Source organism: Mastomys coucha, unplaced genomic scaffold, assembly GCF_008632895.1.
Source record: "Mastomys coucha isolate ucsf_1 unplaced genomic scaffold, UCSF_Mcou_1 pScaffold4, whole genome shotgun sequence".
NCBI lineage: Eukaryota > Metazoa > Chordata > Mammalia > Rodentia > Muridae > Mastomys > Mastomys coucha.
The window spans coordinates 16,055,992-16,070,245 of NW_022196910.1; the positions used below are offsets into that span (position 1 = coordinate 16,055,992).

The 14,254-nt window shown below is 41.3% G+C and overlaps 1 protein-coding gene and 1 long non-coding RNA gene across 19 annotated transcripts in view; one reads left to right on the forward strand and one right to left on the reverse strand.

Annotated features, from left to right (window-relative positions):
- Window positions 1-44: 44 nt before the first annotated feature.
- Window positions 45-13,513, forward strand: LOC116076436. Its single transcript, XR_004112952.1, has 3 exons — window positions 45-373; window positions 7,017-7,121; window positions 13,403-13,513. It is a non-coding gene; the product is annotated as an uncharacterized LOC116076436 (long non-coding RNA).
- The window catches only part of Mybpc1 (myosin binding protein C1), an 86,639-nt gene continuing 85,723 nt past the window's right edge, over window positions 13,339-14,254 (reverse strand). For 12 of the 18 annotated variants that reach the window (XM_031350252.1, XM_031350241.1, XM_031350238.1 and 9 more), the window contains one exon: window positions 13,339-13,617. Coding sequence is in view for 9 of the 18 variants with exons in the window: in XM_031350241.1 (XP_031206101.1) it covers window positions 13,517-13,617 (101 nt within the window). In the remaining 9 variants the exon portion in view is untranslated. The remainder of the gene's footprint in view (window positions 13,618-14,254) is intronic. The other 6 variants (XM_031350245.1, XM_031350236.1, XM_031350251.1 and 3 more) reach the window with 5 other exon arrangements.

The following is a 14,254-nucleotide window of genomic DNA, read 5'->3' on the forward strand; positions in this document are numbered from 1 at the left end:
GGGGGCTGTCATAAGCATGTTCTATTGCCTAACCAGACATAGGGTACCCACTTGATCTACACGTAATGGGTCTGATCTGTATGCACCTTTCTAACACATAAGACAAGCTGGAAATTACTTTCTGCATTCTTGGATTAAGCAACATAAATCATGGGATACATGATATCCCTCACCATATTTTGAGGAACATTCAGCAACCTTCAGCTCAAAGGACAAGCCTCCCATCTCATTCTCCACAGTGCACTACAGAAGTCTAAGTCTTACATTTTTTAATTACTGGGAAAAAAGATCAAAGAATAATGTTTAATGGTGTTGGAATTGATGCAATTTAAATCTCAGTTCTGTGGCTATAGCTGTGTTTATTTGGACAGAGGTAAGGAGTTGTAGCACAAGATGACTTACAAAGTCTTGAATATTCATTACCTGGCTTTTTACAAAAAAAAAAAAATGACAGCTGGGTGGTGGTACTGCAGGTTTTCATACTTGCACTCTCCAGGCAGAGACAGGAGGGGGGGAAATTGGCAACACTTACATTATATATTCCTAGTATTTTATGTATCTTGCTCCAGGACTTTGAACCTAGCGCCTGGCTTTATCCTGCTAAGCTTTATCTTCAGTACTTTGCTTTGACTTTGAGACAGAATCTACTGTGTAGTCTAGACTGGCCTTGAACTAACTGCCTCAGCCTCCTAAGTAGCTCTGATTACAAGCAATTACATTTGGCCTCTTCTAATGCGATATAGTTGTAAAAGGTTACACAGCTTGCTCAGAAGGTATCAATAATTGTTTTAGGCTACTTCTAGGTAACTTACAACGACTTGGATGAGACAGAAGTTCATTTTGCCAAAGTATAATGTCTAGGCAGATCATTGGGAGCTGCTGCAAACGCTCAGTGTGTGAGAGACACTGGTTTCTTCCATTTTATTGTCTTCTACCTTTACTTAGGGTATTCTCCTTGTCCTGGTCCAAAACAGGTGATCATGATTCCCAAACAAGTAGGAGGAGGGAAAAGGAGCGGAGCAGGGGCACTGAACTTCCTGGCTTTGAGGCTGTGATCCGAAGTTTCACTCCTCATTTCTGACAGAACTCTGTCATGTGAGCGTGACACCTAATTGCAAGGAGAGCTAAATGAAGTCCTTAGCTAGCCATTTGTCAACTAATTTCTACTACTATTGAAAAGTGAAGGAGTGGATGTTAGAGAGCCATCTGCCCACTTCAACCATGCTTGTGTTCTGATTTTTTATATACTTTAAAAAAAAAAGAAAGAAAGAAAGATACACGGTGGTGGCACACGCCTTTAATCCTAGTTCTTGGGAGGCAGAGGTAGGAGGATTTCTGAGTTCGAGGCCAGCCTGATCTACAGAGTGAGTTCCAGGACAGCCAGGGCTATACAGAAAAACCCTGTCTCGGAAAAAAAAAAAAAAAAAGAAAGATACTATTTTATTAATTCCTGGAAATTTTCATACAATATATTTTGATCACATTAACCCTTTATTCTTCTCCCTAATTCCTCCCAAAACCACCCCTATCTCCTAACCTCTTCATGTCTTCTTTATTACTATTGGTTTTTATAATCCATCAAGTCCAGTTTGTGGATTGAATTTGTCCTGCATGGGAAGGGAAGCATGGTGAGTACTCCATCCAGTGAATCATGGTCAACCTACTAGATAAAGGCCACCTCCTTAAAGAAAGCAGATTCTCCCTCTCCTTGAAGCCTTCACCTGTCCCTAGCTCCTCAGGGATGGGATGGGGAACCCTTTCTTCCTCCATTCTAGAGTGGTAACTGGCTTGATTTTGTGCACGTCTTGTGGAGGCAACCACAGCTGCTGTGAGGTCATGAGTTAGAGCCGTCATGTCATTCCCAGAAGACATTACTTCTCTCAGTCCTCCCTGCCCTCTGGCTCTTATGATCTTCCTGTCCTCTCTTCTTCCATAGTCAATGAGCATATCTTACAATGCTAGCCATTACTGTAGCTCACATCACGATAAGTCTATTGATGACTCCATGTTACTGAGATTTTACAGGTTCAACATAACTAGGCTCAGATTCTGATCCACAGTTACACATGCAGCCAGTACAGTACTGAGCTAGTTTAGGAGCTTCACAATCTTTTTTTTTTTTAAAGATTTATTTTATTTTATTTTTATGTGTATGAGTACACTGTAGCTGTACAGGTGGCTGTGAGCTATCGTGTGTGGCTGCTGGGACTTGAACTCAGGACCTCTGCTAGCCCTGCTCCCTCTGGCATAATTCACTGTAGCTGTCTTTGGACACACCAGAAGAGGGCATCAGATCTCATTATGGGTGGTTGTGAGCCACCATGTGGTTGCTGGGATCCGAATTCAGGACCTTCAGAAGATCAGTCAGGGCTCTTACCCAGTGAGCCATCTCTCCAGCCCGGAACTTCACAATCTTGTTCTAGAGTCTTTAATCCCAATTACTGCAGAGTACGACAATACATTACAGGAAGTGCAAATTAAGCATTACTACTTTAGAAATCTGAAATGCACCAACATCCAAAACTTATAGTGACCTGATGCTGCAAGTGGAATATTCCACAGCTGACATCATAGGACATGCTAGTCAAAAAGAGAACTGTGTGAACATGCCTTCAGACAGTTTGTCAGGTGTATATGAAACATTGGTGATTTTGTATTGAGGCTTGATTCCTAGACCCAAGCATTCTCATTTTATATATACACTGGTAATCTGAAGTCTGAAAAGTATCAAACTCCCAAACACTTCTTTTTGGTTTTTCAGGACAGGATTTCTCTGTGTAGCTCTGGCTGTCCTGGAACTCACTCTGTAGACCAGGATGGCCTCAAACCCAGAAGTCCGCCTACCTCTGCCTCCCAGGTGCTGGGATTAAAGGTGTGCGTGTGCCACCACTGCCCTGCCCCAAACACTTCTTGTCCCAATTATTTTCAGTGAGGGATACTCAACATGTAAAAAGTCTTAGATGGGGATTTATTTTTGCCAATATTGAACAGCCCAGCTTCTATGTATTGTGTAGATTTGTGCCATTAAAATTGACATTTTTAAACCTTTTTTTTTTTTTTTGGTTTTATGAGACAGGGTTTCTCTGTGTAGCCCTGGCTGTCCTGGAACTCAACTTTGTAAACCAGGCTGGCCTCGAACTTCAGAAATGTGCCTGCCTCTGCCTCCCAAGTGCTGGGATCAAAGGTGTGTGCCACTACCGCCCAGCTTGAACCCTTTAAAAAAAAAAAAGATTTATTTATTTCATGTATGTGAGTACACTGTCAGTGTCCTCAGACACCAGAAGAGGTCATCGGATCCCATTACAGATGGTTGCGAGCCACCATGTGGTTGCTGGGGATTGAACTCAGGACCTCTGGAAGAGCAGTCAGTGCTCTTAACTGTCAAGCCGTCTCTCCAGCCCTGTAACTGACTTTTAAGACTACATAAAGACTTACTTTCCTGGATAAGAAGCACCAAAATGCAGTGAAGAAGGATGAGCTCTGGAGTTCATGGCTGCTCTTCTCACAGGACAGTGGGTTTTGCTCCCCCTTCCTTTGTATAACTTGGACTCACATTTTAGATTTCCCTCAACTTTCATGTTTAAGCCAAAGTTCCCAAAAATGTTACATAGTTTCACACAACTATGGTAGGTACAGTTATTCCTGAACTTCAAAACCCAGTTTTCACCAGTTTGGGGGAAAAAAACAACATGGCTTCAATCAACATATTCCCTGGACACCAATTTGATCATGGTTATGTTGTTTACATGTATCAAAATTTCACATCATATCCAGTAACTATACACGATTGAAATAATGACTTTTTAAAATGATACTCTTGGCTGGACTTGCAAAATATGCTGTTCTCAATTCTGACTGTGTTGTTTTTTGTTTTGTTTTGTTTTATTTTTTATTATTGCAGGCTCCTGTTGTGTAAACACTTGTTTTAAGATTTTATTTTTCCTTTATGCATCTGAGTTTTTGCCTGCATATCTGTATGTATACTGTGCACATGCCTCATGCCCCGGGAGGCCAGGAGCTGCTGTTGGGTCTCGTGGTATTGCAGTTACATATAGCTGGAAGCTGCCCTGTGAGTGGTAGGAGGTGACCCAGATCTTCTGCAAGAACAGCAAGTGCCTTTAACCACCGAAGCGACTCTCCAGCCCCATAAACACTTGCTTTTATTACGTTTACTTTGACCTGTCCTGACAGTTTTGTACTTTGAGATCCCAAAGGTCACGTTTTGGGTAGAGAGGCAGATATGCAGTATTCAGTAATAAATCAACAGAAACCTTTGCTCTAGTCTCTAGAAATGCTTAGTGTTCTCAAGAACAGAAAGAAAAAAAAAAGAATTTCACAACAAAACCCTGGAGATGTGGCAACTATGCTTTTTATCTGAAATTGCAAAAGTAATCGAGGGTTAAAGAGACTGATCTCCCCTAGACACAGTGCCTAGCCTTCAGTCTTGTTTATATCCTTTAATCATTCTTTTTTAAATTTATGATCCTTTTCTGGGTTCACATTGTACTGTGATAAAATATTTTCCAAGGTATGCTTTGAGGAACCCTAAAGGAAACTCCTTCCTTAGCAGCACGGGTGGCCTAAACCCTGCCTTGTAGCCATGAGATTTAATGAAGAATGGGTTAAGCCACGTTATGGTGTGTATATGCAATGTGTCCCAGAGACTTAGTTTGGGGCACTTGGTCCCAACCTGATGGCACTGTTCTGGGGATATTGTGTGACCTTTGAGCAATGTGGCCTACCTAACAGGAGTGGATTCCTCAAGTTGGGTTTGAAAGCTATGTATGTATTTTCTGTTCCATCCAGAATATACTTTTCTGATCTGCCAAGATCTGCCTTCAAAATATGCTCCTGCCACCATGAAGGCACCATGCCTTTCCCACCATGAGACTATGAACCAAAACACCCCCCAGCTCCAACACATGCACCTTAAGTTGCTTCTATCGGGCATTTATTTTGTCATGATCATGTTTAAAGGAACAAAGACAAGGGGATACTTTTATCAGAATCTTTCCTTTAAGAAGGGGACTGGATGCTGGGTAGATGGACCAGCAGTTAAGATCCCTTGATACTCTTCCAGAGACCCAGAATTTAGTTCCCAGGGCCCACATTGGGTAGCTCATAATTACTTGTAATTCCAGCCAGGGGGTCCAGGAGACTTTGTTCTGGCTTCTATGGACACCTGCATGCATATGGCAGACACAGACACACAGAGAGAGAGAGAGAGAGAGAGAGAGAGAGAGAGAGAGAGAGAGAGAGAGAGAGAGAGAGAGGAGAGAGAGGATCCATAGCCATACAAGAAATTAGATAAAGTACAGGAGCCTGCCCCCCACCCCCACCCCCACCCCCATGAATGGACATAGAGGCCATTGGAGAATCTCCCTGAAATACAGATTTGTAAATTTGTAAGTCTGGGGAAGAAGCTGAGGATATTCATTTCTAAGATGCTCCCAGGTGGCTAGTTGGGGTCATCAAATCATCCTTTGTAATGAAGGGTCCAAGCACATTGCCTTAGAAGGCCCAAGTGGAGACACCACTATGAGCAAGTCCGTTAGGCCCCAGCTGGAAGTGGATAAAAAGAGAGAAAAGACTCCTAGATCAATTAAAAGATAAAAAAGAACTAGACTCTGTTTTTCCCAGTGCTGATGTTTTTGGGGGTTTATAGTAGTTGTTTTGGTTTTCCAAGACAGAAGTTTCTCAGTGTAGCCCTGGCTGGCCTGGAACTCACTCTGTAGGCCACCTGCCTCTGCCTCCAGTGCAGGATTACAGGTGTGCGCCACCACTGCCCAGCAACCAATCCTGATGTTCTTAAGACACTGAAGGTCTAGCTAGAAGACAGACATAAGTATTTACATTTTTATATTTTATTCTATATTTTTTATTTTACATATATTTAAAAGGCATATATTGTACCGATTATGTCATCTACGTGTAGAGCAGCAGCTACCTACTCTTGAGACCTGGTTACGGTGATAGTTGAAATTTTTCTGAGACAACACTGTGCCTCTTGGGCTAGGAAACCTTCAGTGCATTGACTGTATGTCTGAAGAAAACCAATGTCTGTTTGAATATCTGTGAAGGGCAATGTCTTAATATTAAAAAGTGTATATGTTGTTGGTTATTTGTCCCAAGAAAGTCAGTACAGGTGAGGACAGGGCTTCAGATATTCTGCAAAGAAGAATACCCTTAACGGAAAAGGTTAAGAAGAAGCCGTGGCTGGGTTCATGCTTGTATGGCGGGTGGGCAAGGGCTCCTTTCTTTCCTGTTCTTTCCTCTTTCAGCTCCTTGCCTGGTAACATTATTTCTGGCTTTGTTTCTCGGGAGGCTCTTGAGTGCCTCCCGAGAAACAAAACCAGAAATAATGCAAATAACAAGAACGTTAATCTGTCCTTCCCTCCTCCGGCTGGATAGTGTTTCCATGTCTTGGCTGTCACAAGCTTTTGGTCTCTCTCAATGCTTAACTCCTCAAAGGAGGAATTATTAAGGGATGGAATTGGCCACAGTTGGTGTTTGTCACTAGGAGGACTTGAAAGCATGAACTGACTTAGGAAAGCTCATTGGATGGCTTCTGCTGTAGGAATGTTGTGTGGTGCTGTGGCTAGGAGGTGCTAGGAAGAGTATAAAAATAGCCCTTGCTAAAGGGTTCTCCTCCCTCTCACCCCCTCGGTCACCCCAACTGTCATCTCTCAATGGCACCTTCCAGTGCAGCAATAGGAACTGAATTCACCGTGGTCCTAGTGGATGCCCAGTGGGCTGGAAGAACACCCCATTTGGAGCCTGCAGAGGACAGGTCCTTGGGTCCTTCATCTCTGGAATCTCCCAGATGGCCACATGACAGTTTATTTTGAAACATGGCTCCCTTCCAGTGACCCTTGTCATACTTCTCCAAGAAGATCGCCTTACAATTTACGAGTTTTCTTTGCTACAGTGCTGTGGATGAACTCTACTTGCTCTTTTTAATTAACCTTTAAAATTTAAGCCAGCATGTAATAATTTAGTTTCTAATATCTTTGAAGATGTTTTCCTGGGCTCCAAGATTGGAATGCAGGTGAAGGAAGAAGAAAACCAGGCGTGAATCAGTTGCCTTGGGGAACTAACACCTCCCCTATCAGAAAACAGAGGTAATGTCAATATTGCTCAGGAGAAAAGAGACATATGCTAGATACATAGGAACTGGACAGTGTTTCCTTAATGACATATCTGAGTCACCCAATGCTGTAAGCACTTCTGTGTTCTCATTCTATGTGTGTCCTGGTAGTTTGCCCCTTGTAACTCACTTCGGACGTTGTTCAGTCCATGCGTCTGGGAACACACAGAGATCACCAGGCAACTTTAACAGAGCAATGACAACCCTTAGAATCTGGACAACAGGTTGTCTCACTGACACATTTGTGACGCATCTCTCTAATCCTTTGTCGACACTTAATTGTGAAGGATTTTCACAAAGTCTTGTAGCAGGAACCTGAATCTTTGATGCAAGAATACTAATTTATTAGAATCCACATAAATTAGGAACCAACAACAGGTGTCGTTTATCTTAGTCAACTGTAAAATAAGTAGCCACACTCAGAGAGGGCCTAGGTGCTCAAGTCTCCAGCCAAATTCTAGTCATATCTCTGACCCCAGCTTCCTTGCACACAGGTGATTGTAGGTCAAACATTTGGCCCTGGAGTGAGTATATTGGCCATGAGGTGCTCCTGTGCGAATTTGGGTCCAGAGAAAAGTCCCAAGAAATAGAGCCAAGAAATACACTTTATAAGAAAAGGTTGTGTGAGAAGTGTTGTCAGCAGGAATGTCTGCATGGATTGTGGAGTCCTTGACCTGTGGAGAAAGCTAGCCTTGAAAATCCCAGAGTGAAACTCTAGAAAGTGTGGGGGTCCTTTCTGCCAAATTCAACTGAGTAACAGAACTGTCCAAACCTTTCAAAAGGAACACGTCATAAAATTAGCACGTGACAGGCTATGGCAGTTAATTTTATGTGGTGATGGAACTGGGTGCTGTTTTTTGTTGTTGTTTTTTTTTTTTTTTAAACAAAATCTCAATCATTCAATTCTACCAATGAGGACTCAGGAGCCAGATGCTGAGATGAAAGCCTGCTAGCTCTAAGAGGCAGAGAAAGCACCCAGCTGACCTTCCTCCTTGGCCAATGTCCCAGGAGCAATGCCCTTCTCTCAAGCCCAGCTCCAAAAAAACCTTCCAACTCAATGTCCCTCCTTTGTAATTCCTTTGTGTCTCTCTATCCGTCTTCCTGACTCCCTCTAACTCTTCTTTTTTTCTTAATAACCCTATGTTCACTTCCTGTCAACTGGTTGCTTACCCTGCCTCTCAACCTATGGTGGACTTTATTTAATCGTGTTTGCAATATTTAAGCAGAAAGCTCTTAGATTATAAGTGTGTACTAAGGCTGAGCCATACCACAACTAAAAATAGGTTTTTCCAGTAAATAACACAATCTAGGAGTTCACAATACTATCAAATATCCTGCCACAATGGGGCATCATAATGCCACAGAGATGCTTAGATGACATTTCTGGTGGGTTTTGCTTGTTTGTTTGTTTAGTTTTTAACACATCTTGGTATTTGAGTAAAGCAGATAGCCTTCTCCTTGTGGTTGGAAATCATCTAGTAAAGGCTCTAAGAACTCCTGGCTCTCCAGCTTTCCAATGCAGGACGGAATTTATACCACCAGCTCTCTGATTCCTAGGCTTTCAACGATACTGTCAACTTTCCCAGGTGATCACCTTGAAAACAGAAAACCATGCATGCCGAGTAGTCTCTTCCTAGACTTTAATCATTTATCTATCCAATCTAATCTAACCTAAAAGTCTAATCATCTACCTCTTATTGGTTCTGTGTCTCTGGAGATCCTAATACAAATGCCAAACTATAGCCTTGGAGGCCAAATAGCCTGGTGTCACACTTCTTACAATTTCTTGCTTTTTTTTTTTTTTTTTTGGTTTTTCATTTTTTTGCTTTGTTTTGTTTTGTTTTTTCGAGACATGGTTTCTCTGTGTAGCCCTGGCTGTCCTGGAACTAACTCTGTAGACCAGGCTAGCTTTGAACTCAGAAATCTGCCTGTCTCTGCCTCCCAAGTGCCAAGATTAAAGGCATGCGCCACCACTGCCTGGCTTCAGGGTCACATTTGATTACAAAAAGAGAAAACAACATATCCTATCCTGTATATTAATTCTAACAGATATATAAACACATTATCCAACTTCGAATCCATATATGCACTCTATTTATGTGAACGGTATATGTTTATAGGAACGTTAAGTTCCTGAGTTCTGAGCTGACATCATGCACAGAGCAGGCTATCAATAACTCAGTTGTTGAACTGAGTCTTGTTTCCAACCTCAACTTCAAAGCGAATAGTTAAGAGCATATTATCTCACGTCAACATTTCTTAGACTTTTTACTATTTCCATATTAACTTAGATGAAGCCTTTATTAGGCCTTTAAAAACAAATAAAAAGTGTGATCTTTCAATTTTTTAAATGAACTCTTGCCCTCCCCCCCTCAATCTGGTAAATTCCCGTGATATACAATTTTTCTTTAATGGAGTGATATTTAAACCTAATTATAGCAAAGATAATAGAAAAAAAATCTGGTGGCAGTGACAGCTTTGGACAGCTTTGGACTCTGTTGTTCAGAGTTTCAAAAATGGCCTTTTTCTTTCTTGGAGCGTTGCAAAGTCTAAGTACTGCTTGTATGAGGACAAATCACATATTGAGAGGACTAAGTTAGCCAGAGCCAGACTAACTCCATGCATGACAGGCTGCAAACTGGCCCTTCGGGAGAGGAGACTAGGCTTAAGTTTCTGTTTCCTAGAAATGAGAACCCAGATAGATCAAGGAACCTGTGGTCAACCAACCACAGCCTCAGGCAGCCAATCTGAGGACACCTTGTCACCTGGCCTGAAGTGAGAATAGGTAGCTAGGATGAGTAAAAGACCACTTGGGAGGTCTCCAGAGCCTAAGCAATTGTACAATCAGTCAGACCCCCTAGAGACAGAGCTAATCAATCAAGGTAAAATTATATATATATATATATATCCCCTCCCTGGAATTCCCCTAACTAACAATAAAAGCTGAGCCTTTGAGCCCAGGTGTCTCCATTCCCAAATAGGGAGACCTCAGCATACAGGAAATTCAGCTGAATAAACGTTCTTTGCTTTAGCAAACTATTGGAGTCTGAGGTATCACTCTTTGGCGATTCTCAAACCTTAACAATGTACAGAAGTAACATTATTGAGTAAAAGATATTAAAGGGACTGGTGTCTGACTGAAGACACAAGACCAAGTTCTCACCACAAAGGAAATTTATTTGCCCCAGAGGGACAAAGAGCAGGAATGAGGGACAGGAAATAGAAGGCAAAGGAGAAGGGGGAGGGAACAAGGGGGAGGGGAAGGGATATTTGTCCTGGACAATAAAGGCCTGCCTCTGTATAGAGGAGAAAATCATGGCCCATAGGAAAATGGCAGTTTATAAAGGAAAAATGGGAAACTCTGTGTTAGGAGAAGGTGTTTAATTTTGATTTGACATGTTAATTGGGTGAGCCAAAGAGGGCTTTGGATTGCTGGACTTCACTACTTTGACAGCTGGACCTTGGTCGTCAGCATCAGGAGGACGAAGTGACCAAATAAGGGAATAGACCTTCAGGGCTAGCTATAGAGAAGTAACCTACAGATTCTTATCAAGGTAGAGGAATGGGGGAGAAGGGCGAGGCCTGCCAGAGCCATGTTTGCCACTCTCCCTTCAGATATAATTAAGGAGGTTACGAATGGGGAAAAGAAACTCTGGGAGAAAGCTTCACAATGCATTAACAGACTTGATTGTGACTCAGCAAAACCACCCATCTGTTGTGATCACAGGCAGCCTGCAGGGGCGCGCTGCTTGGCTTTGCTACAATGTCATTTACCGGGTGTATACAAGGAGTTCTAGTCTTCATGTGTTTCCAAAAGAGCCAGGCTTCATTTGTGCAAAATACCTGAGTCATTAATGTTTAGATAGCTTTCCTAATGGGTTGGCTCACATTACGTTGATGGCTAGCCTTATGTTTAAAAGTTTAAAACTCTCTGGACTACAAAGGGAAGTGAGACTTCCAAACGTTAAGGGTTAATTTTTGCAATCAGCCTGGTCTTGTCCAACTTTAGCAAACCTGCTATTTCCACTTCTGTAAACAAAAGCTTGCTTTGCCCAGATGACCTTCAGCTTCTGCATAGACACAATGTAACCTTGTGTTCTTTGCCTTTAAAATCCCGACTGTGGAGGCTGGGCAGTGTATCCAGGAATCTGCAAGTCTTTAGGTGTAGACCAGACACACCACTATAAGAATAAAAGCTGCTGCTGCTTCTTTCTTCTTCTTCTTCTTCTTCTTCTTCTTCTTCTTCTTCTTCTTCTTCTTCTTCTTCTTCTTCTTCTTCTTCTTCTTCTTCTTCTTCTTCTTCTTCTTCTTCTTCTTCTTCTTCAACTTCTTCTTCTTCTTCTTCAACTTCTTCTTCTTCAACTTCTTCTTCTTCTTCTTCTTCTTCTTCTTCTTCTTCTTCTTCTTCTTCTTCTTCTTCTTCTTCTTCTTCTTCTTCTTCTTCTTTCTTCTTTTTTTTAAATGTATTCATGATCAGAATGGTGAACCTTAGAACAACACCAGACCCACAACACCAACGAACACAGATGTCTGCATAAGGATTGTGCATAACAACAGTCAGCTTTTCCTGTCCCTGATTCAGTTGCTTAGGATAATGGAAATATTCAAGAAAACTGTATTTGTGCCGAACACACTGGAGGGTGAAAGGCTTCCCTGCCCCTTGTCAGAATCCCCTGAACAGCAATGTAACAACTATTTACTTAACATTATATATATATAACATTATATATTATATATATAATGTTAAGTATAATTTACTTAACATTATATATATATTGCTTATTTTGTATTATAGTAATCTAGAGGCAATTTGAAGTATGCAAGAGGAAACATGTAGATTGATTAATACAAATACTATGACACTTTGATAATAGAAAACTTGAGCGTCTAAAAATGTTAGTACCCACAAGGAGTCCAGACCACTCTATGGCGCCTAGTGGACTAAAAGACAATTATTATTTTGGAGTAATTAAAAGTACAAGAACAAAGTTAGTAACAAATTGTAAGAAATACCCAGGAAGCAAGATTACCAAGCAGTGGGGACAGAAAAAAAGGGATCCATCATAGTTTGTAGTACCTATAAAGTAGTTTTCTCTTAAAATTCCCAGATGCATAGCAACCACCTAGATCACATTCATCTTTCCCTTGGTGAGCCCATCATCTGCTCAGGGGACCCCTCTCACGTTGGAAATTTGGAAAGGGAGAGTAGGAAATATTTTTAAATGTCATTTCAAGATGCAATGGTGACATCTGCAAGCAATGATGTACTTAGCCTTTGGGGGAACAACAGAAGGGGGTTTTTGGGAGTGGGGGTTAAGAGAATTGAAAATTTAGGTATGGTACTATGCACTTCTGCTCCTTAAACTGAAACTCAAGGAAGAGTGAAGAAGTTGTTAACAAGATTAAGGCATTGTTATATAAGCATTTATCAACAGCTAGATTTTTTTTTAAAGATTAATTAAAATTGAATACTAAGTCTGGAGCTGCTTCATAGAGTGCAGTAACGTTCTGGCACTAGGACTGGCTGTTTGGGTGGACATGGTGGACAGGTCTAGAACGTTCTCCTAGGGAACATTATAGCAACAGACCCAAGTCTGGTAGCATACGGGCCCTAAGCCTTTTGCCTCAGCTCTGATTGAGAATACAACTCCAAATGTGTAAGCAAACACCACTTCATTTCAGTATACATACTGCAAGCTTATTTGTTCCATTTACTAAATCCCTTTACTTTTTTTTTTTTTTTCTCAGAAAAGAAAATGCCTAACAGGGTAAAGTTATGGTACCTTCTATTAAGTTCAAAGGGGGAAAAGAGGACATAGACCCTCACGTGGAGTAGGTTTGTGTGAACCAAACAAGTCCAATTTAGAAAAGTTGATTTAGAAAAATGTATTAAATCCAACTTTAGTGTTTCACCTCTCTAATAATCCCAGTACTCAGGAGGCTGTGGCAGAAGACTTGTCATGAGTCTGAGGCCAGTTAGGAGCACACAGCAGAAGGGTAATCAAGAAAGATGGATTTTTCAGGATCCCATTATGGTATATTATGATTTCTTCACTCTAGGAGAGAGAAGCCTTTGGAGATGCTATTTTATAAATTGAAATGGTGGCGTTTCCTTATTCTACAATTGGCTTTTACTAAGGTACAGTGAACCAGACAAGACCATAGTGAACAAAGTGTGACAGCACAAGAGATTTTGTTTGCAATCTTTAATTAAGCAATCTGTGCAAACATAATTTTTTATTTCCTTTCTTCAAGGTTAGGAGGAGAGAAAATGACCACACTTGGGGGCCTGGGAGAAAAACCAGAAAGTGCTTTCTGTTTTCAATCAAATTTCAAAGCAGTGGTGTGTATAGAGGCAATGCCCAGCCCTCAGTAATCCTCAGGATTGCTCAATTGTAAGTCTCGCAAATATGAATCAATTATGTTTGGAGGCACGCCCTGCAGGAGGAGCCTGCAGAAGGACAGCCCACCTAGAGAAGACAAAATGGAAAAAGGGACCATTAAAAGCAGCTATGTGAAAGATGACAGAGAGAACACTGCTGAGCTAGCTGCCTACAAACGGGCTTGGTTTTGTTCTTGTTAGCTACAGTACTCACGCAGTCCCTACTTGAAATCTTCTCCCGGTTCTAATGCATTTGGAATATAATGCACTTGGCATCTCAGAAAAAAGAAAAAAATCAAGTTCCTGGCAGACCCATAATAATTTACTCCTCTACTGTTGTTCAGTCTTGGTTTAAATTCCCACCCACTAGAGAGGGCACTGCTCTTTGAGAGGTCTGGGGAACCCTCCACATGTGATGGAAAGGTTCTGAGAGCCATTTCTTAACATTGTTTTTAATTAAGCACAGAACATTGTGATTCAAGCCCATTGGAGAAGAAAAAAAAATTTGCTTTAACTTTGACCATTTATAAACTGTGCAAAAACTAGAACTAATAATACCTTCTGAGAGTGAAAGAAATGCCAACTAGTATTTCATACCTACCTTCTGAATTCCTGTTTTATATGTATATATATTTAAAACAAAAACAACAACAACAAAAAACCTCAGAGTGTCATTCAAGAGAAATCCATGAAGCCAGAACTCTGCACTGCCCTTTAATGAATGG